This window comes from Erythrolamprus reginae, chromosome 2, assembly GCF_031021105.1.
Source record: "Erythrolamprus reginae isolate rEryReg1 chromosome 2, rEryReg1.hap1, whole genome shotgun sequence".
Taxonomy (NCBI): domain Eukaryota; kingdom Metazoa; phylum Chordata; class Lepidosauria; order Squamata; family Dipsadidae; genus Erythrolamprus; species Erythrolamprus reginae.
In genome coordinates, this window is record NC_091951.1 from 51,672,089 (window position 1) to 51,699,668 (window position 27,580).

The 27,580-nt window shown below is 42.7% G+C and overlaps 1 protein-coding gene across 3 annotated transcripts in view; it reads left to right on the forward strand.

The window, feature by feature from the left end:
* The window catches only part of PTPRG (protein tyrosine phosphatase receptor type G), a 922,721-nt gene that overhangs the window by 497,245 nt on the left and 397,896 nt on the right, over positions 1 to 27,580 (forward strand). For all 3 annotated transcript variants that reach the window (XM_070738149.1, XM_070738150.1, XM_070738152.1), the window contains exon 4: positions 6,475 to 6,623. In XM_070738149.1, the coding sequence (XP_070594250.1) occupies positions 6,475 to 6,623 (149 nt within the window). The remainder of the gene's footprint in view (positions 1 to 6,474; positions 6,624 to 27,580) is intronic.

The window sequence follows — 27,580 nt, forward strand, 5'->3', positions numbered from 1 at the left end:
ATTAGATGAACATTTCAGATTATACATTCTCCTAATTATCCTTTTAATTATTAATCTAAAACAAGTAAAATGACCCCTGACAGAGCCATAAATGATTTAGCGATCATCAAATATTTATATAATGCAGCTGAATCCCGCTGTGCATTGTAACAGATTCAGAGAAGCCTATATTCTTGTGGGACGGTCCTTTAGTTTGTCACATTGAAAAGAAGGGGAAAAACCACTCTTTAAGTCTCTTTTGGCTTCCCAGTATATTTCATCTTTAAAAAGAAAGGGGTGGAAACCCTATTTAATGGGTTTCTTTCCCCCCTCATCCATGCACAGGTTTACCTCCAATTTAATATGAATGTTTTCATTCTAACATAGAAAATCTGCAAAAAAAACCCTCTGCATAAATTATGACCGGCTCCATTTCCACGTCATATTTTAAACACATTTAATTTATAATGGAATGCCTAGGTATTTCTTCATTAGTGAAACAACAAAATTGTTCTTAATTTTGGGGGGGACATGATCGAAACATTTAAATATATTAAAGGGTTAAATAAGGTCCAGGAGGGAAGTGTTTTTAATAGGAAAGTGAACACAAGAACAAGGAGGCACAATCTGAAGTTAGTTGGGGGAAAGATCAAAAGCAACATGAGAAAATATTATTTTACTGAAAGAGTAGTAGATCCTTGGAAGAAACTTCCAGCAGATGTGGTAGATAAATCCACAGTAACTGAATTTAAACATGCCTGGGATAAACATATATCCATCCTAAGATAAAATACAGAAAATAGTATAAGGGCAGACTAGATGGACCATGAGGTCTTTTTCTGCCGTCAGACTTCTATGTTTCTATGTTTCTATAATAATGTCATCTTAAGAAACTAAAACTGAATTCAGATAAGCCAAATGCTATTTCAGTCTAAGCAATAATTATATATGAGCTTTTGTTATTTGTGGACTTGTGTCAATAAGTTATTCCTAATGGTCCTCAGCATTCTGAAACCCCTTGGATCAAGTGCCTTTCAAAATATTGATTTGTTGTTAAAACATTTTTATAAAGAAGTTGTTATAGAACAGCTCAGAACTAGCTGTTGTTCTTTGTTGCGCTTTGTCTTTATCTTAGATCTAGAATCTAAGACAAAGATCTAGATGAAACAGTGGCTTGGATCTAGAAAGATTGCTATCAATCCTAGATAGTCAACAAGGGACTGAGTCACATTATTTATTTGTTTTCTTGATGAATTAATTGTAAGTGCTTCTTTGAACATGCAACTGTATATCTAATTGCCAAGAGAGAACAAGTTTGGTGTAGGTTAACACACTAGGCTAGAAACTGGGAGGGCATAAATTCTATTATCACCTTGGCACAAAACCAGCTGGATGACTCTGTGCCAGTCACTTTCCCTCAGCCCTAAGAAGGAGGAAACAGCAAAGCACTTCTTGCAAGAAAGTTGCCAGATCTTAAAATTGACTTGAAGGTACCCTGAATCAATCAATCGGATTGCTAGACATATTACTAGTAAGTTGGCCAGCAAAAACTGTAATTCCCCATATATTCTTTTTAAACTTTTTTTAAATATTTAAATTTATTTGGATTTGTTGCGATTTGTTTATGCCTTGTTGTGAGCCACCCCGAGTCCGCGGAGAGGGGCGGCATACAAATCTAAATAATAAATAAATAAATAAATAATAAATATTTTGATACCTTTTGTCCTAATAATATTGATATCTAAAATTCTTAAGTGCCCTGTCGGGAGATAAATCTTATGTACATCCTTTGTAAGAAGACTACTTTCAGATATGAAATTAAGAATTCAGAACATTTAGGAACAGTCTTGGTCCAGATGTAGTGATTGATTCCAATAGCACTTAGACTGTTATACCATTTCATAGTGCTTTACAACAATCTCTTAAGCAAGTTACAGAGTCAGCATGTTGCCCCCAACAATCTGGGTCCCCATTTTACCAACCATGGAAGGATGGAAGGCTGAGTCAATCCTGAGCCCTATCAGGATCGAACTCCAGACTGTGAACAGAATTAGCTTGAAATACTACATTCTTACCACTGCACCACCACCATGGCTCACTTACCCATTTAGCTACCTTCTGAATCTATTTTTAACCCCAAAGTTGTTGTTTCATCCATTCAGTCTTATTATTCGTATATGTATCATTCAGAAATTTTATTTTTAGCTGCCTGTATCCCATTTTATTGAAGCACAGTGCAGAATTGCGCTGTATATACACCATACTGTAGCCTTCTTCCTTGCATCATTAAGATGCGTGCACACACAAATTAGTGCATATGTGTGATACGAGTATCTGTAGTAACAAGATTTCTCCCACCTGCTTCTTAGGCAAATTAACTTTTTGGCTTAATTAATTCCCAAGTCAAGATGGCAAACTCTGCATAGCTGTGTAATTTCAGTGGGACTCTCATATATAACAAGGTGCTGGAGTGCAACCTTGTTTTCTTCACTTTGTAATTCTGCAGAAAGGCCTGAAAATTATCTGCTGGAGTAAGGGTGTAAAAGATCCTCTGAGAGCCCTATTTGCTGTGTCAGATTGTTTTCTTTCTAGGAGTTCTCTGCCAAAAAACCCTCTCAGTCCTGTACGTTTGTTGAATACATACCTGACAAATCTAAAGGTCTGAGAATATCTGGTTGAATTAAGGGGAGGAGATTGGGGAGTGGGTCATGGCATCTGCCAGGTGAGTGACTCCAATGGGAAGATGAAAGATAAGCTGATAGGAGAAGTTGCAGTGCCAACAACAACAGAGTTGGAAGGGACCTTGGAGGTCTTCTAGTCCAACCCCCTGGCTTAGGCAGGAAATCCTACACTACTTCAGACAGGTGGTTATCCAACATCTGCTTAAAAACCTCCAGTGTTGGAGCACTCACAACTTCTGGAGGCAAGCTGTTCCACTGATTAATTGTTCTGACTGTCAGGAAATTTCTCCTTAGTTCTAAGTTACTTCTCTCCTTGTTTAGTTTCCACCCATTGCTTCTTGTTCTACCCTCAGGTGCTTTAGAGAATAGGTTGATTTCTTCTTCTTTGTGGCAACCGCTGAGATATTATTATTATTATGTCAATACAACACAGCAAACGAGATCACTATGCTGGATTTCGTATTTCATCACCAGTCGGGTGCTTCCCAAGCACCTAGGACTGCGTGATGTAGCAGCGAATTATGTTTGCCGATCCCAGTAAAGCGGCCTTTTGCAATTGACAGATGGAGATTTTGTCAATTCCGATGGTTTTCAAATGTCCGCTGAAATCCTTTGGCACTGAGCCCAGCATGCCAAGTACCACTGGGACCACTTTCACTGGCTTATGCCAGAGTCGTTGCAGCTCGATTTTTAGATCTTCGTATTTCACTAATTTCTCTTGCTGCTTCTTCTCAATTCTGCTGTCTCCTGGGATTGTGATGTCGATGATCAATACTTTTTTCTCCACAATCAGGATGTCTGGTGTGTTATGCTTCAGAATTCGGTCAGTCGGAAGTCGGAAGTCCACAGTAGTTTTGCTTGCTCATTTTCGACCACTTTTTTGGGCTTATGATCCCACCAGTTCTTTGCCACTGGTAAATGGTAGTTCCGGCGCAAGTTCCGGCGCAAGTTCCAGTAGTTCCGGCGCAAGATCATCTGTGCCATTATTATTATTATTATTATTATTATTATTATTATTATTATTATTATTATTATTATTATTATTATTTATTAGATTTGTATACTGCTCCTCTCCGAAGACTCGGAACACTTCTATCATGTCTCCCCTAGTCCTTCTTTTGATTAAACTAGCCATGCTCAGTTTCTGCGACCGTTCTTCATATGTTTTAGCCTCCAGTCTCCTAATCATCTTTATTGCTCTTCTCTGTACTTTTTCTAGTCTCAATATCCTTTTTGCATCGTGGTGACCAAAACAGAATGCAGTATTCCAAGTGTGGCCTTACCAAGGCCGTATAAAGTGGTATTAACACTTCATGTCACATTGATTCTATCCTGTGTTAATGCAGCCTAGAACTGTGTTGGCTTTTTTGGCAGCTGCTGCACACTGCTGGGTCATATTTAAATGGTTGTCCACTAGGACTCCAAGATCCCTCTCACAGTTACTACTGTTGAGCAGTGTACCCCATATATTGTGCCTTGGCCCGGCTGTCTATATGCCAGGGCTGTCAAAATAAATTTCATTGAGGGTCTCATGAGTGTTGTGTTTGACCTTGGGGGAGCGGGGGGGGGGGCATGGCCAGCTCCATGTTGCTTGTGGTGGAGGCACAAGCAGTGGCCCGAGCCTTCTGCCAGCAAAAACAAGCTCCCAAGCTTCATTTTCAACTGCGATGGCCTCATGTGTCTTCTGTAGGCCCAAACCCTACATAGCCTCCCGAGCTCTGTTTTGGGCAGACGCACTGTAGGCAGATCCTTTGTTGTTTCCTGGTCGGCCCTTCAGGCCAAATCTAAGCACCCCATGGGCCAGATCTAGCTCCCGGGCCTTGATTTTAACGTCGCTGTTCTATGGTCATAATCGTAGGCAGGCTGTCAGATGCATTTATTTATTTAAGGCTGCCCTCCTCCTGACATTCCGGGTGGCTCACAATAAGTAAATACAAAACACATAAGAAATCTAATATTAAAACACTCTAAAAAACTTCAACACTAAAACATATAATTAAATGCTGGGGCAGATATTAAAATTTTACTGGCCCAGACCTACTGGCAGAAGTGTGTTTTTAAAGGCTTACGAAAGACTGGGAGGGTGAGAGCAGTACAAATCTCCGGGGGGGAGTTGATTCCAAAGGGCTGGGGCCGCCACAGAGAAGGCTCTTCCCTTACGCCCTGCCAGATGGTATTGCCTGGTTAATGGGACCTGGAGAAGGCCAACTCTGTGGGACCCGACTGGCTGCTGGGATGCATGAGGCCATTATGTGACCACAGGGCCACTGCAACAGCCATAACGATGGACATAGGTCATAAAATCCCTTCCTTCAGTATCATCGCAATTTGGAATGACTATTCGTAAGTTGAGGACTACCTGTACTTGATAGCTGAAAGCAAAATTGAGTTTCTTGTGTTAGAAATACAGTATTAGGTGCATTTTTTTCCTTCTTTTCAATTGTATCCAATACTTAAAGTCTGTCTAGGCAATTCCCTGCAGTCTCCTTGGCAGGGGTTTTCAGAAATGGTTCGTGAAACTGGATAAAAGAATGGATTAACTTGAGGTACAAAAGACTATTAACTTTAGAAGGACACAACCTTCAATTAGGTTGCCATGCTTTTTTATGGTATGGGAAGAATAAGATACATAGCTACTTTCAAAGACATTATGTTAGAAACTCATTGCTATCAGTATGGGTTAAAATTAAAGAACAACATTATTTGAGAATACCAGTCTGGCTTTCCGCAATGGAATAATTGATACATTCTAATGTTATTAATATGGAAACAATTTTAACATATAAATATACTCTGAATGAAAAAGGGGAATTAAAAACCAAGCATGAACTTAGTAATCAAGGGATGGACATTGCATGATGGCCACAAATGCAGACACATGAAAAACTGATAAAGAAAATATATTGTTATTTATTATTGAACTTGAAAGTGAGCAGGTAAAAGAGATAATTATAGTTTGGGCTAAAATTTTGGGATATGCAATAGAACTGGATAAATGGTAGAAACTGAGATAGAAATGTTAAATTGACTATGTCAGCTGCACTGAAAATTTGTATAAAATGTCCTATAGACTAATGAGACTGGCAAAAATGAATAAAGATAGATCTACTAAATATTGGAAGTGCAATCAAACACCTGCTTCATATTACCATATGTGGTAGACATGCCCAAAAGGTAAAAAATATTGGACAAAAATACATACTTGGTTGGAAAAAATGGTAAAGCAACATATAGACTGGAAAACAGAAATATTTTTGTTGGCGATTCTGCCGGAAAAATATGATAAAAGGACCATATACTTTATTTTCCATGTAGTAACTGCAGCCTGAATTGTATTTGCACAACAAAGGAAGAATGACAGATGAGATTGTCATTAAGAAAATATTAGAATGTGCAGAAATGGATAGACTAACGCTTACTATTAAGAACAAAGAAGAAACTGAATATTTTTGGCATGGGATCTATTTTACCAATAGTTAGACAATAGAAACAGAAGTTAGAAATATGGGGACATAAAAATGTTGAAACAGAGATTTGTTCAAATAGAAAAAGTTAAACATTATTGTTATTATAGTTTTAATGTTATTGTAATGAATATTATTGTAAGCATTTTGATTATTATTGCCTAAAAACAAACCTACCCAGACAATGATGGAAATTGAATTTTTATATGTTATATAAATAAAATAAATGAAACATTAAAAAAAAAGAAAATTGTTTTTGAAAGGATAACAAATGTATGACTGATATCTGCAGCAAAAAAATAATAATTCAATCTTGTTCCTTTTTTACAATTTATTTCTTCTCTTTCTAGTTGCCATCCTTCTAAAGGATGATTATTTCATCAGCGGTGCTGGACTACCGGGAAGATTCAAAGCAGAAAAAGTTGAATTTCACTGGGGCCAGAGCAATGGATCTGCTGGCTCAGAACATAGCATCAATGGGAGGAGATTCCCAGTTGAGGTTGGTCAAGATAAGTTATCATTTTTAATGGGGAAAAAAATCTTGCTTTGATGTGAGTGTCTTCTGAAAATGTGTGGTAGGATCTTTGTACTTTTTGGGCTTTTGCGCAAAAAAAGTTATTTTACTGAAATTTTGCTCCAGAATGAAGGAAGATTGTTCTGTCCTCATTACATTTTAGTCTATGTGTGGTCCGTCATGCAGTTAAACACACTTATCCTCCAATAAAACAGATTGTGTGCATAGATCTGAATACTTTATTGAAAGAACGGGATATGGTGAAATTGGGGAAAATATGTTCAATGAGAACCAAATACAGGATAGACAGTATTAAGTTACTGCTGAACGTAATAATTAATAAATACAGTGGAACCCCGACATAAGAGCTGCTCTACTTAAGAGCAACTCGAGATAAGAGCTGGGAGGGGAGAGATATTTTTGTTCTACTTACAAGCCCAAATTCGAGATACAAGCGCCAAGGAGCTGTCTCCTGAAGCCAAACGCTAACTTCCGCGTTCGGCTTCAGGAGACAGCTGCGAAGCGGCGCGCGTGTTTTAAAAGGTTGCAGCCGGCCTGGGGGGCTCGGGGGGGTGCTTGCAGCTTTCTTTCTTGCTCTTTTTCTTTCTCTCTTTTACCTTCCCTTCCTCTATTTCTTCTTTTCTTTCTCCTTCCCACCTTCTTCCCTCCCTCCCTCCTTTCACTCATTCCTCTCTTACTCTCCCCTTTCATAAGTTTCCTTGCTTCCTTCCTCTGTTCCTGTCCCTTCCCCCTTTCTTTCTTTCTTTCTTGCTCTTTTTCTTTCTCTCTTTTACCTTCCCTTCCTCTATTTCTTCTTTTCTTTCTCCTTCCCACCTTCTTCCCTCCCTCCCTCCCTTCACTCATTCCTCTCTTACTCTCCCCTTTCATAAGTTTCCTTGCTTCCTTCCTCTGTTCCTGTCCCTTCCCTCTTTCCTTCCTTCCTTCCCACCCTCCGTCCATTCATTCACCCATTCCTCTCTTGATCGCTTAAAGCCGGTCCCTGGTGCAAAAAGGGTTGGGGACCTCTGTCCTACAGGATTGGGTGGCAGAGAAGTTGAACATATGTAAATTTAAAAGTTTAAGAAAGTTTACAAGTTAAGTGAAAGAAACTTCATTATTCATTTATATGTACATGTACATTTCTTCATTAAAAACATGCCTTTCTGCATAATTTAGACTAACTTTGTGAGTTTTTTGAGGGCTGGAACCAATTAAAATTATTTACATTAATTCCTATGGGGAAAAGTTGTTCGAGATAAGAGCTGCTCGACTTAAGAGCCCAGGTCCGGAACGAATTAAACTCGTATCTCGAGGTACCACTGTACAAACAATTCAAATCTCACCAGTGATTCTCTGTGTGTGGCTTGTGGGTTTGTCTTTAGATAACCATGTGACACAGATTACGATGGATGCTTCTTCCTTCTCCAAATGCTAAAGGAAATGGAGTCTGGCTTTCAAGCGTGCACTTGTTTTGAGAATGCAGGCTGATGGATGAAAGGGTGGGGTCAGTTTCAAACAATATACAGTAAGCCCTCACCTATCGCTGGTGTTACGTTCCAGACCTGGCCGCGATAGGTGAAATCCGCGATGGGGAATTTATCGACTGATAGTACTTATTTAAGTATTTATATTGTAATTGTTTGGTAAGTTTTCATTGTTTTAAGTGTTTATAAACACTTCCCACACAGTATTTATTTTAGATACAGTATTTAAATACAGTATTTACAATTTTAGGTATATATTTTTTTAAAAACCTGCCGATCGAGTTCCACGGGCTGTTTAAATCTGCCGATCGACTTCCTCAGAAACCCGCGAACCAGCGAAGATCCGAGAATGATTTTTCTCATTAATATTTCTTGAAAACCCGCGATGAAGTGAAGCCGCAGTAGGTGAAGCGCGATATAGCGAGGGACTACTGTACTGGATATTTGTCTCTCCAGCCACTAGATGGGGCTAGAGAACAATAACAATAAAGATGTATGTTGGAGCATATTTGTCCCTCCTGCATATAGAGGGGGTTAGAGAGCAACAACAGTATATAAAATGCTGTGGCATGACAAAGACCCTTCTTCAGGGCGGCCTATAAATTTGATTAAATAAAATAATCAGAATAAGGTCTTCCACTTCGGGGTCTTTCATGATGCTTAGCAAAAAAAACTGGACATAAACTTTTTTTTTTTCATTTATGCCAGTCTTTTTCAACCTAGTGCCTAGTGTGTTGGGTGGCAATTTTCAGAATACCTCAGCAAATTAATAAATGGCTAACTTGAAGTATCTGTCATCAAACTTGTAGCCTTCCTCATAAGTTGAGGAAGAAGCCTTTGTTCTTTTTTTGTCGTTCAACCTGTCTGGAAAGCAGCACTGATTGAAAACTGACTATCTATCTATCTATCTATCTATCTATCTATCTATCTATCTATCTATCTATCTATCTATCATCTATCTATCATCATCTATCTATCATCATCATCTATCTATCATCTATCTATCTATCATCTATCTATCTATCTATCATCTATCTATCTATCATCTATCTATCATCATCATCTATCTATCATCATCATCATTATCTAGCTATCTAGCTATCTAGCTATCTACCTACCTACCTATCTAATATGGTATGTATCATATATCTATATATAGTTGGGTCTGGTGACCTGGCAACCAACAATCACCAGGTTGACATGAACAGTTATGTAAACATAGTTTATTTCTTTATGTATATTCCTGACAAAGTATTGCCAATATTGATTGAGAGCCAGTTTAGTGTGGTAGCTAAGGCACCAGGCTAGAAACCAGGAGACTGTGAGTTCTAGTCCTGCCTGAGGCACAACTCCAGGTTGTTGATTTTGGGCCAGTCTTTTTCTCTTATCTCTAGGAAGGAAGCAGTGACAGTTCACTATCAAAAAAACCTTGCTAAGAAAACTGCAGGGACTGATCTAAGCAGTTGCTTGAGTCAAAAGCTGACTTGAAAGCACTTGGGTATAAATAAATATTTTTAAAAAACTAACTGACTGACACCGACTACCATGGTTGACAGCTTACAAAAAGGCCCAAAATCAAAACATAAGCCATACAGAATACTTAAAATAGCTTTTAAGATAGCAAAAAATTATGAGCTGCATTGCCTAGTTCACAATCACCTCTTCTTGAGGAATATTTGAGGCTCATTTGTGTTGTTTCTGACACAAATGGAAAGTTAAACGATTCTTTCCAAAGTCAGGGGAGAAAAAAATCACCTTAATGGCTTGATTGGCTTCTGCCTACCCTTAGCTCTTTCTGAAACTGAGCCCCAGGTATATATTCTGGATAAAAGTATCCTGTGCAACAACTCCAAACCTTGTAGCATTTTTATTTTCCTGAGTTCAACATGCAGGGTCTGGTTCAGGCAGGGGTTGCTGCTTCTGTCGCTCGCGGTGCACTGTGCATGCGCAGAAGCAAGAAAATGCCAAAATCTCTCACACACGCACGTTCCCATGTGGGATTTTGATTCCTGGGCATGCACAGAAGCAAAATCTTGCTCGGATGTGCAGGCACGTCAGGAATGCTCAATTTTAACTACTGATGGTGGTCTCCTGATCTGTACCAGTAGCAACCCTGTACTGGCCTGGTTGTAGTACAGTGGTACTTCTACTTAAGAATGCCTCTACTTAAGAACTTTTCAGGATAAGAATCGGGTGTTCAAGATATTTTTGCCTCTTCTTAAGAACCATTTTCTACTTAAAAACCCAAGCCCGGAAAAAATTCCCAGGAAATTTGAGAGCGGCCCGAAGGCCTGGCCAGTTTCCTGCCATTCCCCCTTTAATCCTGGCCATCTCGGGCTTTTCTGGGTTGCCAGAAGAACCTTTCGGTGGCGCTTAAGGAGGCATTGGCAATCCAGAGTGAACAAAGTGTTTTCCTTTTTGCTGTGGTGACTCCCTCGTGCAGCCTCCCACATACTCAGCGTGAGGTTGCCTCCCGGAGCATCTGGGCACGGAAAGGCAAAAGGGGGTGCTTCGTCCCGGCTGAATCAACTCGGCTTCAGACAATCCAAGGAGTCACCACAGTGAAGTAAAGGCGCCGGCTACAAAGCGAGTGAGCAAGAGAAGAGGGGAGCCCTTCAGCATGGGAAGGAAGAGGAAGCAGGTAGCAGCCGCAGCAGCAGGAGCAGCAGCTACCTTTCAGTCAAAGGAGCAGGAGCTTCCCTCCTCTCGCCCACCTGGGTTTCTCTCTCTGGCGCAGTGTATGAGAGGCAGTCGCGAGTAAAAAAAGCGTTCAAGATAGAGCCAAGGATCAATAGATAGACAAATAACTTAAATGTCTTTGAATCCTCCTATAGGGGTGGTGGGGGTGACGGGGTGTGTGTGTTGTTTGGTGATGGGCACATGCACTGTGCACTGTTATATGTTTGTTTTTTGTAAACCTATAAAATCAATAAAATTTATTAAAAAAAAAAAAGAGAGGCAGTCTCGCACCGGGTGTATGTGAAGCGCGTACTCCTCCTTGCCACCAGAGTCCCTCTTTTTTTAAAAAAGTCTTAAAGTTTTGTATTTTTTTTATTCCCCCCACCTCACCTTCTTCCTTCGACAGCAACTGTCCTCCTCCTCTTCCCACCCAAATTTCAAGTTTTTATTTATTTCCTAATGGGTTTGCACACATTATTTGCTTTTATATTGATTCCTAAGGGAAAAATTGCTTCTACTTACAAACTTTTCTACTTAAGAACCTGGTCACAGAACGAATTAAGTTCTTAAGTAGAGGTACCACTATATTAATTATCTCACTGTAAAAACCTCTCTGCCAATCAGAGCCTTACCGAGTGCCAATAAATCTGCTTCAGCTGCCAAAGGTTCTCTCCCCCACCCCAAATATAGAACTAATATGGACTGCAAAACAGAATGCTTGCCGCAGGAGGGGCGGGCGAACTCACCAAATCTGAAAACTAATTGAAAATGTCAGATATAAGACAGAACCTTATTGTTTGACCATGTTGTTTGTATTTTTATTATCACAAGTAATGTGTCAGATGGTAAGGCAGTGTGAGTTAATTGGTTTCCTTCCTTCGAGCCCATCTGGATCATATTTTTGGAAGTGATTTATATGTTAAATTAGGGGATAGGATATATGAGAACATCCTTTTCATTACGGTTCTCTACAGAGAGATTGGATCAAAGCAAGAGCAGTTTATCCGATAGCCGTTATCTTTGAAGCAGAAGAAAAAAATAAAGGAGAAAATGCCAGTCTCGTGCACTCATGTTCGATTTATGTTTTGTTTCGAGGAAGGAAAAGGGATTTAAGTGAAAAAGTTAACACCCTTCCTTCCAGTCCCGGTTCTCTGCAGAATCAATAGAAACATCTTTTTACAAAGAGATCAAAGGCCAAATTTGGCAGCAGGGAAACCTGTGGAATGCTATAAGTAGTTTTCCTTCCAACATCCCTCTTGGAAAAATTAGCCAGAGTCTCTTGCTCTAAAACATTGTGTGCGTGAGTCCCCCACCCTCATTTGAGTATAATAAAAGTCAGTGAGAATATCCTACATTGGAAGGACTGTTTTGAATGTAAACATATCAGGCTCAGTGTAGGTTTATTGTTCTAGAAGTCACGGATACAATAACATTTATTGTGTCTATAAGATTCTCTCCACGATATAATGCTTAGACCCTCTTCTCTGTCCACTCCAAACTGTCCTTTCAAGTATCCCTCAATTTGTTGTTAGCTTTGCTAACATGGAACGTTTAGTGCATCTTACATTATGTACTCAGTAATGAATAATGAAGGAGTGCACCGTCTTTGCAAGTAGCCTTATACAATTCCATGATCTCTCAGGACATGTCTTCATGTTACTTTAGTTCAAATCCTTCTCAATGCACACACCCCTGGGGGGGCATGAAGCAATGCTGGGGGCATGTGTGACTCTGGGGAATATGTGTGGTCCCTCTTGATTGAGTCCCCAGGACAGGGAGTGTTTTCCCAGTTGAACGCTGCTCCGAGACCAGAAGAGAAGGCACGGCGGGGCCGGGCGGTTGCGTGGATTCTTGTTGTTCTTGGTGGGTGCCACAGTAGCCATGAACTTACGGCCTGACCCCATGTCAAAAGAGGGCCCTAGCCACGGTAGCCTATGCCTGCCTAACTGAGAACAAGCTCCGCTGAGTTAACTTACTCCCAGGTAGGTGGGTAGAGCAGCCTTCCCCAGCCAATAGTTTGTTTGCTTGCGGGGTGGTGCAGCAGGTAGAGTGCTGTACTGCAGGCCACTGAAGCTGACTTGTAGATCTGAAGATCAGTGGTTCAAATCTCATCACCGGCTCAAGGTTGACTCATCCTTCCATCCTTCCGAGGTGGGTAAAATGAGAACCCGGATTGTGGGGGCAATAGCCTAGCTCTGTCAAAAAAAGTGCTATTGCTAACATGTTGTAAGCCGCCCTGAGTCTAAGGAGAAGGGCGGCATAAAAATTGAATGAATGAATGAATGAGTGAGTGAGTGAGTGAGTGAGTGAGTGAGTAGATGGATGGATGGATGGATGGATGGATGGATGGATGGATGGATGGATGGATGGATGGATAGATAGAAAGAAAGAAAGAAAGAAAGAAAGATAGATAGATAGATAGATAGATAGATAGATAGATAGATAGATAGATAGATAGATAGATATTAACCCTAAAATTATATTTGGGCCCAGAAAACAATTGAAAAACACTGCTTTAGCTGAATGAAGGCAAATATATATTTACTAATAGGAGAATATTTGTAGCTCAGGCTTGAATTGCGGAATACTTGGTGCTCTTTGAGCTTAGTTGTTTTCTTGTAGACCTTTAATTACCAAACTAGGCACCATCACCAGTTATTAGAAGACAATGGGACTTGCTCTCTGTTTATATACAGTGGCTTGCTCTGTCAGTGTTGGTGGGGATGCTGTTTTCTTCTTGGTAGTTCCTTGATTAGGCTGCTGTTTGATTGTTTGCCCCAACTGGTAATTCCTTGATTGAGATATTGTTTCCTGCTGTGTTTACCTTGACTGGGTTCATTACTGTGCTGCCATTAACCATAGTTTGTGGAACAAGCACATTTGGCTTCATTAAACATGTAATTATAAACTGTGATGGTTGGATTTTAAAAGAAAACAGTAGGTTCACAATGGCTGAACATGATCATTGTTAATGCAGATTAGCCAAGGTGTATCCGGACTGAGTAAGTTTTGGTTGATTTTAACAAAACTACAATTGTCATGGTATTTAAATGTATACATTTTCATACTTTCCATTAGGAACAAGAGGGAGATTGTGATCCCGCTGTATAGAGTGCTAGTGAGACCACGTTTGGAATACTGTGTTTAGTTCTGGAGACCTCACCTACAAAAAGATATTGATAAAATTGAACGGGTCCAAAGTCAGGCTACAAAAATGGTGGAAGGTCTTAAGCATAAAACTTATCAGGAAAGACTTAATGAACTCAATCTGTAAAGTCTGGAGGACAGAAGGAAAAGGGGGGACATGATCGAAACATTTAAATATGTCAAAGGGTTAAATAAGGTTCAGGAGGGAAGTGTTTTTAATAGGAAAGTGAACACAAGAACAAGGGGGCACAATCTGAGTATAGTTGGGAGAAAGAATAGAAGCAACGAGAGAAATGTTATTTTACTGAAAGAATAGTAGATGCTTGGAACAAACTTACAGCAGACATAGTTGGTAAATTCACAGTAACTGAATTTAAACATGCCTGGGATGTTTAAATATCCATCCTAAGATAAAATACATGAAATAGTATAAGGGCAGACTAGATGGACTATGAGGTCTTTTTCTGCCGTCAATCTTCTATGTTTCTAAGAACTAAACTCAAGCAAATCTGGATTTAATCCCAGCAAACTATCTGAAGAAGAAAGCAGCTATTCAACAATGCTTCTAGTACAGTGATCCCCCGCTTGTTGCGAGGGTTCCGTTCCAGGACCCCCCGCAACGAGCGGGTTTTCGCGAAGTAGCGCTGCGGAAGTAAAAACACCATCTGCGCATGTACAGATGGTGTTTTTACTCCCGCAGCGCTAGCGAGGAGCCGAAGATTGGGGGCGGCGCGGCTGTTTTAAAACGTCGCTGCCGGCATGGGGGGCTTCCTAGCAGCCCCACAAACCCGGGTTGGGGGTCCGGGGGCTGCTGGCAAGCCCCCCATGCCGGCGGCGACATTTTAAAACAGCCGCGCCGCCCCCAATCTTCGGCTCCTCGCTAGCGGGCAGGCAGGCGGCGGACAAGCCATTCGCTGGCGCTGGCTCTCGCCGCTTTCGAGCTGAGTCCTGGAGCGAATTCGCTTCAGGAGTCAGCTCAAAAGCGCCGAGAGCCGGCGCCAGCGAACGGCTTCTCCGCGCTGGCTCTCGCCGCTTTCCAGCTGAGTCCTGGAGCGAATTCGCTTCAGGACTCAGCTCAAAAGCGCCGAGAGCCAGCGCCAGCAAACGGCTTCTCCGCGCTGGCTCTCGCCGCTTTCCAGCTGAGTCCTGGAGCGAATTCGCTTCAGGACTCAGCTCAAAAGCGCCGACAGCCAGCGCCAGCGAACGGCTTCTCCGCGCTGGCTCTCGCCGCTTTCCAGCTGAGTCCTGGAGCGAATTCGCTTCAGGACTCAGCTCAAAAGCGCCGACAGCCAGCGCCAGCGAACGGCTTCTCTGCGCTGGCTCTCGCCGCTTTTCAGCTGAGTCCTGGAGCGAATTCGCTTCAGGACTCAGCTCAAAAGCGCCGACAGCCAGCGCCAGCGAACGGCTTCTCCGCGCTGGCTCTCGCCGCTATCCAGCTGAGTCCTGGAGCGAATTCGCTTCAGGACTCAGCTCAAAAGCGCCGAGAGCCAGCGCCAGCGAACGGCTTCTCCGGCTGGCTCTCGCCGCTTTCCAGCTGAGTCCTGGAGCGAATTCGCTTCAGGACTCAGCTCGAAAGCGGCGAGAATGAACGGCGTGGACAGGCGAAGGGCGGGCGGCAGCGAGGAGTTTGCGTGGGCGGTGGGGAAACTCCTTGCTGATGCCCGCTGCTCGCCCTCCCGCCAGCAAGAGGGGGAAGACCCAGGGAAGCCACCCAGCAGCTGATCTGCCGGGCGCCATCTACGCATGCGTGCCCATAGAAAAAAAGGGCACACATGCGCAGATGATGTTTTGACTTCCGGGTTGAAAAATCACAAATTACCCTGTTCGCAATGGTCGGGGACGCAATAACCGGGGTATTACTGTACTGTGGCATTGAAACGTAGATAAAACATTGATTTTATAGCCCATCTCATAGGGGGCAAGGATGAATGATGCTGAGCTTGTCAGCTGGAGAGATGTCAAGTGGGATTCAAGACTTGAGCTCCCGCTATTTTACCAGGTTCCTGCCCACCTAGCAATTGGAAAGCATGCAAATAGGTACCACTTGGATGGGGAGGTAATAGCATTTTGTCGCCTTTGGCATATAGCTCTACCAGCCATGACCACAGAAATTGTCTTCAAACGATGCTACCCAAGAAAAAGGGGATGAGCATCGTGCCATAGAGTCGGACACGACTGACAGGGAAACCCTTCACCATTTAGCCCATTCCAGGCATAACAGATCAATTATGCCTTGGTGTCTTTTCAATGCCTCCAGATATAAGCAATGGGTTATCAAACATTTAATTCAAAACGATAAAAAAAGAGTCTGTAACCAACATTTGTTTGGTAACTCTGAGTTAGCAAATGAAATTCCACACTTTCATCCCTTTGGGCTAGCATATGAATAAAAAGGATTTGCTGGGGTATTAAATTAGCTTTTGCTAAGCTTGAGAAGAATCTCCAGTTCCTTTATTAGGAACTTGTTGATTTCGTCAAAACTCTGAAGACTATTCCTTAGCCTCTCGTGGTGCGGTATCTTCTCTTGGGGTGGAGAATTGTGGGAACTCTATCCAGCATACCCAGTTAGCATTGCCTAGTTTTATTATTTATTTATTATTTATTTTATTTATTTATTTGTCAATTATAGGGTGATAATTTGTACAAATTAAACATTAGATAAGTAATGATAAAAGTAACAAAAGAAAACAATAGGACAGGGACGCACAATGGTGCGTTTATGCACGCCCCTTACAGACCTCTTAGAAAGGGGGAGAGGTCAATTGTAGATAGTCTAAGGTTAAAGGTTTTGGGGTTAGGAGTAGAAACTACAGAATCAGGTAGTGCATTCCAGGCATTGATTACTCTGTTGCTGAAGTCATATTTTTTGCAGTCAATTTAAATCGATTTTGTGCTCATGTGTTGTTGCGGTTGAAGGTGAAGTAGTCGTTAACAGGTAGGACATTTTGGTATATGATTTTATGAACTATAATTAAGTCGGAATTGTCTAAACCAAGAATTTCAAGTCTGGCGGAGTAAGGTATTTTGTTGCGAGAAGAGGAATGAAGGACTCTTCTTGTGAAATATTTCTGGACTCTTCTCAATTGTGTTCATGTCAGATATGCAATGTGGGTTCCATACAGGCGAGCTGTATTCTAGGATTGGTCTGACAAATGTTTTGTAAGCTCTTGTTAGCAGTTAAAAATTACCAGAGAAGAAGCTGCAAAGGATTAGATTAACAACTCTTAAAGCCTTTTTGGCAATGTTGTTGCAGTGGGCTCTAGGACTTAGGTCATTGGATAAAGTCTTTGACAGATTGAGGGTTATCAATAAATTCAATTCCTCCAAGTTTATATTTAGTATTCTGATTCTTTTTACCATTGTGTAAGACAGAGCATTTAGTTATTCTTAGTTAAGAATAACAGGGTTCTTTCTGATGTTATACCCAAAGGTGCTTTTTTCAAGAGGCCACCTGGTGTGTTTTTTTCCTTTGATATTTTGCTTCTCATTCAAGAAGCTTCCTCAGCTCTGACAGGATAGTGGGGAATGGAAGGATTTATATTCCTTGCAGACAGCTGGTAATCTGTTTCCTTTTAGAGGGTCATTGAAACACTTGGAGGTTTATGTGTGTGGTCAGGCCCACCAGAGGCCAGAATGGCCTGTTTCAAGTTAGTACCTCCGGAGGGGGTGGGGAAGGCCGTTTTTGCCCTCCCCAGGGTCCTAGAAAGGCTCTCAAGCCCAGGGAGAGCAAACAATGAGCATTCCCCATCCTCTCATAGTAGGCCCAGAAGGTCTGAAAATCATATGGCCTTCCAATATGGCTCTGCATGCTACTTGTGGAACACACTCCATAGGTTCACCATCATGGGCCCAGAGCATACAATAGTTGTGTTGGTGCTAATTGTCTGCTTCCTTTCTGCACAAGATACTAATTATATCTGTGAAGAACAAAAATAAGAAGTTGTGTTTCAGCCACGGCTGTGTTTATTTGCGGTGAGCTATCAACCATTTATGAGCTTTTGTGTTGATGGTTTTAATTGTCAGTTATAATGTGAACACTATTTTACAATAATGTACAGTAATTTACTCAAGTAAATGAGAATCTTGTGATGTTTGCTTAACTGTTCTTGCACTTGGATAGCTTGGTTGGTCATACTCTACTGTACACCAACAGTTGGTCATACCCTTCCTATAGGAGGAAAATGCTTTGTCCTCTTTACCTTCTCACATGGAGACGATGGAGTTTAAATTGAATTTGTTACCCCTTATGACTAATTGTGAGTTGCTTTTTACTTGCTTGAACTTGAGATGTATTAACCTAATGGGATAGGGTATGTAAGGTTAACCATTATAAAATAATTGTAAATATAATTTTTGTACAACAAAACAAGCAGTCCAAACTGCATTATATTTAGCCACTCAAACATTATGCTATGCCCTACATTTGCTAATAGGACCTACAGTAAAACAAGAAAATATATTTGTCTTCTGCACAAAGGGATTTTTGGTGCCCTCTAAGCTTAGGCTTAGTTGTTTTCTTGAAGACTTTTCATTATCCAAACTAGGTAGTGCAAGTAAAGAGTGGGGTTTGTTTTCAATTTACATTCTTCCCTCTCTGGGTTGGTGGAAATAGTCTTGGAGGTTCATTGATTAGACTGTTTACTGTTAATTTTTTGGCAGTTCCTTGATTGGGGTATTGTTTACTTCATGTTTGTTGGTCTGATGTTAATCTTGGTGTTACTCTCTGTTATCTGGATGCTGATTGCTAGTGGAAGCGTGTTTTAGAATGAAATAAAACAACCCAGTTGGCCTTAGAAGTCTTCTAGTCCAACCCACTGTGTTTTTGTTCCTTTTGGGGCTCTTTTGCACAGTATGCAATTGTCTCTTTTGCACAGTATGCAAATATTGTTTATGTCTGTGTGCCTACTGATGGTTCATTTGTCAGATGCTGGGCTTGTCGGGATTCTCTAGCAGTTTTGGGCTTGGCTTCATCTGAGATGGTCACAGTTTTGCAGTTGACGCTTTGGTTAATTTTGTCCATATGTTGTGAAATTAAGTACTTTTCATCCTATCTTCTGATTGCTAGTTGGTATACATGGATGCATTCTGCAATTCTTCTGCCTATTTGTCCTAATAATGGCTATTGTAGTCCATTAGGGAACACCAAGGACCTCTCATTTCAACTCTGAGCTATAAATCTATAACTATAAATCTTCTCCTCTATTGGTGCTTACATAAGTGGTTGAACCTTTAATTAGTAATTCCATTAGTGTAAAGGTTCCATTATACAGCAGAATATTTCAACTTCCATTAGAGAAACAATTAATTATCTCCTTTGTTCCCTCCCTCCCTTCCCTCCCTCCCTCCCTCCCTCCCACCCACTCACCCACCCACCCACCTACCTACCTACCTACCTACCTAGTTCTGTGATAATGGAAATAAAGTTAGAATGGTTCACCCCCACCTAAAATTATATTTTCTCATCGAAATGTGCCAACAGTCAGCAAGACTAGTTCCATGTAAACGTGCTAAGAACAGCTTAGTCTATTTTATGGTGTTGTCATTTTGCTGCCTGCCAGAGGCAACTTGATTTCAGTCACTCAGATATCAAAGTACTTGCAGAATTTTAGTTTTAAAAAGATCTATCAATTGAGCAGAGTGCCATTTTGACATTGATGAGGCTGTTTACTTTCCCCCTTAAGGTTCATCTAGACTTTAGAGATGTATGTCAGTGCTATGATGCTGTAGTTATGGAATGAAGATATACTAAACGTTAGATACTTTATTTTCCCCTAAATCCAATTTTCTACTAGTTTTATCAAAGTCTTGTTGGCTCAGGCAGTGTAATAAAGAAGAGAGATTGTTGCAACAGGGGACATTGATAGCAAGCTACTTTTAGAAACAGCTATTCTGAAGAAAGGGGAAAAGCAATAGAGAGGATGGAGAATTTGAAAGAATGTATGAAGTATTTAGTGGAAAGGAAGAGGTAGCGCAAAGTCTGTTGCTGTAAAACTAGGTTGTTCTGAAAAAAAGCATGAAATAAAACATTAATAGGTATAAATCAGGCACTATAGAAAAATAGATTTGTTTTCTTGTTAAGTATAATTAATATATTGATATAAATCTATAGGCCTTGCAATTAAAAAGCCTTAAAATTTTAAGACAGACACAATCCTTTTCAATGGTTAATTCTAAAAGATCATTTTTCCCTTATCTCTCAATCTGATCTGATGTGTCTGCTCCCACATAAATGTGCCCTAGGGTTATTATTTGTGTAATTAGTTAGGGCTGTCAAGCGATTAAAGGATTTTAGTTGATTAATCACCTGATGCTTCTGAATCTGATTAATCAATTACATTTAAATAAATTTCAATAATGACAAATCTCAGCGGGTATACCTTTTTCAGGATATTGAAGAAAATGTAAGATTTGATTTGGAAAGCTTCCCTCCAGTGTTAGAAAGAAAGCAGTGAAAACTTTACAAGTCCTAATTATTAGAAAAATATATCTGAATATTAATAACATTTTAATGACAAAAAATGGAATACCTAGGAAGTGTCAGGGAGAAGGCCGACTCACTTATGTGGTCCAATGGTCTTAAGTGACCATTACGGTTGCTTGGAATCTTCCAAGCTTATCTATAACTCCTGATGTATCTAAGCAAGAAAGATTCTTAACATCTTTTAAATGTGTGTTTAGATGGATCCTTTCTCTTTAATGGCATTGGAAATACATGTAGAAACCAACTGAAAACCACAGAATAGGGCTTATCAACCTTGGCAACTTGGAGATGTATGTATGGACTTCAATTCTCTGAATTTCCCTAGCTAGCATGAGAAATTCTAGACATCTAGAAGTCCGCATATCTACAAGTTGTCAAGGTTAAGAAACACAGCCATAGAATGTTGTTACCCTGCTGGTTTGAGGACAAAGGGTGCAGAGGAGGCATTCACTACTAGTCATCACTTACTGTGTCATTATGCTTCTAGTAGTCTTGAAACTTATTATCGGACCAGAATAACTACGGGACCGCCTTCTGCCGCATGAATCCCAGCGGCCAATTAGGTCCCACAAAGTTGGCCTTCTCCGGGTCCTGTCGACTGAACAATGTTGTCTGGCGGGGCCTAGGGGAAGAGCTTCTTTGTGGCGGCCCCAGCTCTCTGGAATCAACTCCCCCCGGAGATTCGAACTGTCCCCACCCTCTTCACCTTCCACAAGACCCTTGAAGACCTCTCTATGTCGCCAGGCATGGGGCAACTAATGTATCCCCTTCTCTGACCATTAAGAGTTATGTGTGGTTATGACTGTACAGTATTGATTGTTTTTTAAGATAGTGAGTTTTTAGTTATAGTTTTAACAATTAGATTTGTATTATATTGTTTTATTGTTGTTGTGAGCCACCCCGAGTCTTCAGAGAGGGACGGCATGCAAGTCTAATAAATTATTATTGTTGTTGTTGTTGTTGTTGTTATTAATCAATAATCATTTTCTGCCCCTGTTGATCCAACTGCCCCAGTTGTCAACTAGAACAGGGGTCTCCATGATCACCAGTCCGGTTTTGCCAAAAACCAGTCCATGCAAACAAGCAAAGCCCATCAACAGGCAGGCAGCACAAAAGACCATACCCCTTCCCTCAGAAAAAAGCTCTGTCCATGGAACCAGTCCTTAATGCCCTAAAGGTTGGGGGACGCTAGACTAGAGTTGATCCTAGATTCTGTAGAATAGACTACGCATACCTTTGCCTGTTAATGCCCAGAGTTCAGAAGGAGTTGGGTGGCTTATAAATCAAATCAAATCAAATCGATTAAATGCAAAACGTTTGGGGAACTTGTCATAGGGTAACATCCCCCTAACTCAGTAGTTTCAAACTTCACCCCCATTGCAGGCTGTATCAGGGTTTTGTTTGCCCTTGGGGGGCTGGTGTGAGTGTGGCCCGGCCATCACAGGAGACTGAGTAGCTGGGCTGGGGCTGGGCAACAGAGACGGGCCCTCGCCATCTCTGGGTCAGATCCACAAGACAACTCTGGACCTATTGCGGGTGGGATCTGGCTCCCAGGTTGTGTTTCATACCCCTAGCCTATCCTCTAGCCAGAGATGGCCTTCTACTAGAACGGTCAGGTAGTGATTTCTGGGATGGGCGCACAGCTGCGCAGCCCCGATACATGCACACATTCCCCCGTGTGAGATTTGGCTTCTGCGCATTCACAACAAGCAAGATCTAGTGTGAAGACGCTTGCGTAAGTGAGATTTTGGTGATTTTCACCCATTTTTCGCTTCTGCGCATGCGAGAAGGAAAGATATTGGTGAAAATCATTGAAATCTTGCTCAGGCACACGTCCTCAGGTGAGATTTTGCTTTCGCCAAATTTCATGCCAACAGGCGTGTGTGTGCCCGCCACACATGAGTGCGCCCACGGTGGCCTCAGAGGGTGCACCAGTAGCACCAAAGACGGCAATCCTTCCCTGCCAACTGATCTGAAAAGCATATGCTTCCTATTAAATAACTGTTTTGAATTACCACCCTTGTTCCCAGCAGGCACCAGAGAAAATAATACAGTGATCCCCCGCTCGTTGCGAGGGTTCCGTTCCAGGACCCCCCGCAACGAGCGGGTTTTCACGAAGTAGCGCTGCGGAAGTAAAAACACCATCTGCGCATGTGCAGATGGTGTTTTTACTCCCGCAGCGCTAGCGAGGAGCCGAAGATTGGGGGCGGCGCGGCTGTTTTAAAACGTCGCCGCCGGCATGGGGGGCTTCCTAGCAGCCCCCCAAACCCGGGTTGGGGGTCCGGGGGGTGCTGGCAAGCCCCCCATGCCAGCGGCGACATTTTAAAACAGCCACGCCGCCCCCAATCTTCGGCTCCTCGCTAGCGGGCAGGCAGGCGGCGGACAAGCCGTTCGCTGGCGCTGGCTCTCGGCGCTTTCGAGCTGAGTCCTGGAGCGAATTTGCTTCAGGACTCAGCTCAAAAGCGCCAAGAGCCAGCGCCAGCGAACGGCTTGTCCCCGCTGGCTCTCGGCGCTTTCGAGCTGAGTCCTGGAGCGAATTCGCTTCAGGACTCAGCTCGAAAGCGGCGAGAATGAACGGCGTGGGCGGGCGAAGGGCGGGCGGCAGCGAGGAGTTTGCGTGGGCGGTGGGGAAACTCCTTGCTGATGCCCGCTGCTCGCCCTCCCGCCAGCAAGAGGGGGAAGACCCAGGGAAGCCGCCCAGCAGCTGATCTGCCGGGCCCCATCTACGCATGCGTGCCCATAGAAAAAAAGGGCACGCATGCGTAGATGGTGTTTTGACTTCCGGGTTCAAAAATCGCAAATTACCCTGTTCGCAATGGTTGGGGACGCAATAACCGGGGGATCACTGTATATGCAAAGACTCTCTTTATAAGCCTCGGGACCAAAAAAACCAAAACAAAAATCCAACCCCGATCCTAAAGATGAGTGATGAAATCTGGAATTGATGTCAATTTATAGCGGTCATGCCAAAATATCTCCTGAAACTTATTTGTCATTAAATACACTTTGTCTGAGAAATCACTTCAGTGTCTGCCAGTATGTTGATAGTCTCACCAGGAAATATCCCATTGCATGCCAAGGAATGAATGCCATGCTTATTATTTAACATAGCATAGATATATTTTAATCTGCTTGAAAGATTGGAGGATGAATTACATCTTTTAAAAAGAATTCTCCCACAAGTGTTTTTGCAGCTCCTTATCCACAATAATCAAGTTGCCTCTTAACCTTCTTTTGTCAGCTTGATTTCAAATAATTAAATCTATTAGATGCATTCATTTTTTTCTGGAAGCTGTCACATAGGGTGCTTTAAAAAAAACCCCCTTTCCTACTAAATCTAATCCTGATTAGTATTAAAGAAAATTACATGCACTTGTGGCAAATAGTAATTAAAGACTTTTCAGTGAGCTGTCCTACCCTTTTAGAGGTGATGAATGCTGAGACTCATTTGAGGAAAGAGAAATATGATAGAGGGCCCTATCACTCTTCATCTCCATCTTCTATATTCAAAGGAACATCTGCAGCAATTGAGACAATGGCAGAAGAAAGCATACATGTATGTTGATGTGAACTTGAAGTGTTGGCTCTACTTCAAAATCAGATAGAATGGCTTTTTTTTTGGATAATTTGTAAGGATAGTTTTCCAGAACTCATTGACTTTATCATAGGTTTATCACACTTCAGCAAACTTGACAATCAAACATTTTCATTAGATAGGTATACTGTACTTTAAAAATCCATTGCTTTATCTGTAAAATGGTATTCTCTTTTCTAGTTAATTTTTACTTGTTTCAGCTGAGTAATACAACTCCAAGTTCCAAAAGATTGCATATAGCTGGGGCGTCAAACTCAATTTCATTGAGGGCCGCATAAGGGTTGTGTTTGATTTCAAGGGGACCAGAGCGGTGTGGCTAGGATGGGCATGTCCAGCTCAACCTCACTCATCCCAGGGGCACCTGTGGTAGTTTGAGCACCCTGTCAGCAAAAATGGGCTCCCGAGCTCCATTTTCAGCTGCAACAGCCTCCTGCAACCCTCTGCCAATGAAAACAGAGGTTCAAAGAGCCACCCACGGTCCTCACGAGCTCCGTTTTTGGCTGTGATGGCCTCCTGCAATCTTCTGCTAGTGAAAATGGATTTTATGAGAGCCTCTCCATTTTCGCTGGCAGAGGCAACACGGGCTGGTCCTTTATTGTTTCCAGGGTGGCCCCGCAGGCCATATCTAAGCACCCAACAAGCCGGATCCATCCCTGTTGTGATTAGCTCTGGCCCAGCTCCTGCCCCAAGGACTGTGGATGTGGGGGAGACATCCACATGCTGCAGGCCTGTTTTGCTCCCAGTGGAATCTGCTGATGGAGGCTCCTCTGACCAAGAAGACATGAGTGACAGGGAGGAGGAGAGTGTGGCAGACAGCTCAGAAGGAGATCAATTATGTAGCTCCTCCTTGGATTCAGAACAAGGGTTAATGATACAGCCACACATGCAGAGAGCGATGCAGAGGCAACAACAACTGAGAGATTATTATCAAAGAAAATGAGGCCACCTGTGGTTGGGTGGGGCTCTGGTAATTAGTGAGGCTGCTATAAATAGCAGCCTGTGGGTTTGGCCATTGTGGAGGATTATCTGATCGTTGTGTTTCGTGACTGCTTTACTGACTTTGACTTTTTGTGTGCTGATTTTTTCCCCGCTTTGAAACTAAACCAGAGCAAAGTGTGCTTCACTTTGTGAAAGAAGAAGGACTGTGAATTGCCTCACAGCTGCAAGCTAAGTATCACAGAACTGATAAGGGACTTGTACAAATTACCAGTTTGTTTGGAGACGAGTGCTCTTTGCTATACCAAAAGAGGGTTTGGTTTAAGTGAATTTTCATTATAAAGAACATTGTTTTGAATGTTCAAACGTGTGTGTGTCTGAAATTTGTACCTGTGAATTTTTGGGAGGATTCTACCAGAGAGCCCGACAGAACAATCCCCCAGGCCTTGAGTTTGATACGCTGGTATATAGTACTGTATATATCAGTTCTCATGGCAAACCAAGCCATAATATAATTTAGATCCAGTCTACTGGTTCCTCTTGATGTTTGGTTTGCTTAATGTGAATCAGAATTTCTATGGCTTAGTATAAAAGGTGCGTCTTCTTTCTCTGGCTTGTTTTGAGAGGAACAATGCAGAATCCCCAATTTGTAGAAAATGTTAAGAAGTGATGCTTTATTCATCCTACTCACTTGTGAAGCCAGGCAACATGATCTGTGCAGATTGAATTAGCACGAAAAAGAGTTAATGTCCCTTAGTGAAATAAATATTCTTCTGAATTCCTATGAAGGAATATACTGCTGATGTGGCCTTGGGAAAGAGAAAGAGAACAATGAACCATTTAAGGCAGAGGTCCCCAACCGCCGGTCCATGGACCGGCACCGGGCCGTTGGGGGTTTTCAGCCGGTCCGTGGCGCCAGGGCCCCCTCGGCCTTTCCGCACCAACAGCGGCGCTCCCCCCGCCAGCCAGCCAAGCCCCGCGCCCGCCGGAACCGGCTCCTCGCTCTCCCCCCGCCGCCCACCGCGTTTGCAGGAGGTGGGGAGGGTCGGGCGGCCCGCCAAGGCCAGGAGGGATGCCGCTGCCCCCCCTTCCCTCTCTCCGCCCACCGCTGCGCCTCCTTGACCCCGAGAGGAAATGCCGGCAAAGGCTTTTCTCAGCGGAGGTCTTCAATGTCGGGGGCGCACAGGCGGTTGCACGCGCTCCCTATCTCCCTGCTAGCCCACTCGGAGTATTCAAAATAAGAAAAACCTTTGCCGGCGAAGGCTTTTCTTATTTTGAATATTCCGAGTGGGCTAGCAGGGAGATAGGGAGCGCGTGCAACCGCCTGTGCACCCCCGACATTGAATATCACCTTCGCCGGCCCCACCTCTCCTGCAAACCCCCTTGCTGAGAGCCCGGGGCGAAAGTGCTCTCGCAAAGGTGAGGCGGGCAGGGCGTGCGCGCGTCACCGCTGAGAAGAACGGAGAACGAGAGTGAGTGAGAGCAACAGACAACAAGATAGAGAGAAAGTGAGAAAGAGAGAGTGAGAGCAAGGGGGGAGAAAGAGATAGCAAGAGAGAGAACAAGAGAGAGAAAGAGCGTGAGAAAGAAAACAAGAAAGAGTGAGAGAGAGAGAAAGCAAAAGAGACAGAAAGAACAAGAGAGAGAAAGTGAGAAGAAGAGAGAGAAAGAGGGGGAGAGAGAGAGAAAGAGAGGGAGAGGGAGAAAGAGAGAGGGAGAGGGGGGAGAGATAGCAAGAGAGGGAGAGAGAGAAAGAGAGAGGGAAAGGGGGGAGAGATAGCAAGAGAGGGAGAGAGAGAAAGAGAGAGGGAAAGGGGAGAGAGGGGGGAGAGAAAGAGAGAGGGAGAGAGAGGGAAAGGGGAGAGAGGGGGGAGAGAAAGAGAGAGGGAGAGAGAGAGGAGAGAAAGGAAGAGGAGAGAGAGAAAGGAAGAGAAAGAAAGAAAGAGGGATAGAAAGAGAGAGAGAGTGAGAGATGCTCAGTGAGCCTTTCTTTGAAGTTGCCTTTCTTTCTTTCTTTCTTTCTTTCTTTCTTTCTCTTTCTTGCTTTCTTTCTTGCTCTTTTTCTTTCTCTCTTTTACCTTCCCTTCCTCTATTTCTTATTTTCTTTCTCCTTCCTACCTTCTTCCCTTACTCTCCCCTTTCATAAGTTTCCTTGCTTCCTTCCTCTGTTCCTGTCCCTTCCCCCCTTCTTTCTTTCTTTCCTTCCTTCCTTTCCTCCCTCCATTTCTTGCTTTCCTTTTCCTTCCTCCCTTCTTTCCTCCCTCATTCCCTTCTTTCACTCCTTCCTCTCTTACTCTCCCCTTTCACACCTTTCCTTGCTTCCTTTGCACCCTTCTTCTGTTCCTGTCCCTTCCCTCTTTCCTTCCTTCCTTCCCATCCTCCGTCCATTCATTCACCCATTCCTCTCTTGATCGCCCCTTTTACGGCGCCGCTGACAACTAGCTCCCCCCCCCACCGGGCCATGGAAAACTGGTCTAGCTTAAAGCCAGTCCCTGGTGCAAAAAAGGTTGGGGACCTCTGATTTAAGGGAACACAAAAGGCAACACAGTCCTAAGAAGGTGTGATGGTATCTGAGAAAGACCTTGAGAAACAGGAGAGGAATAGCCAGATGAGAGAGAGC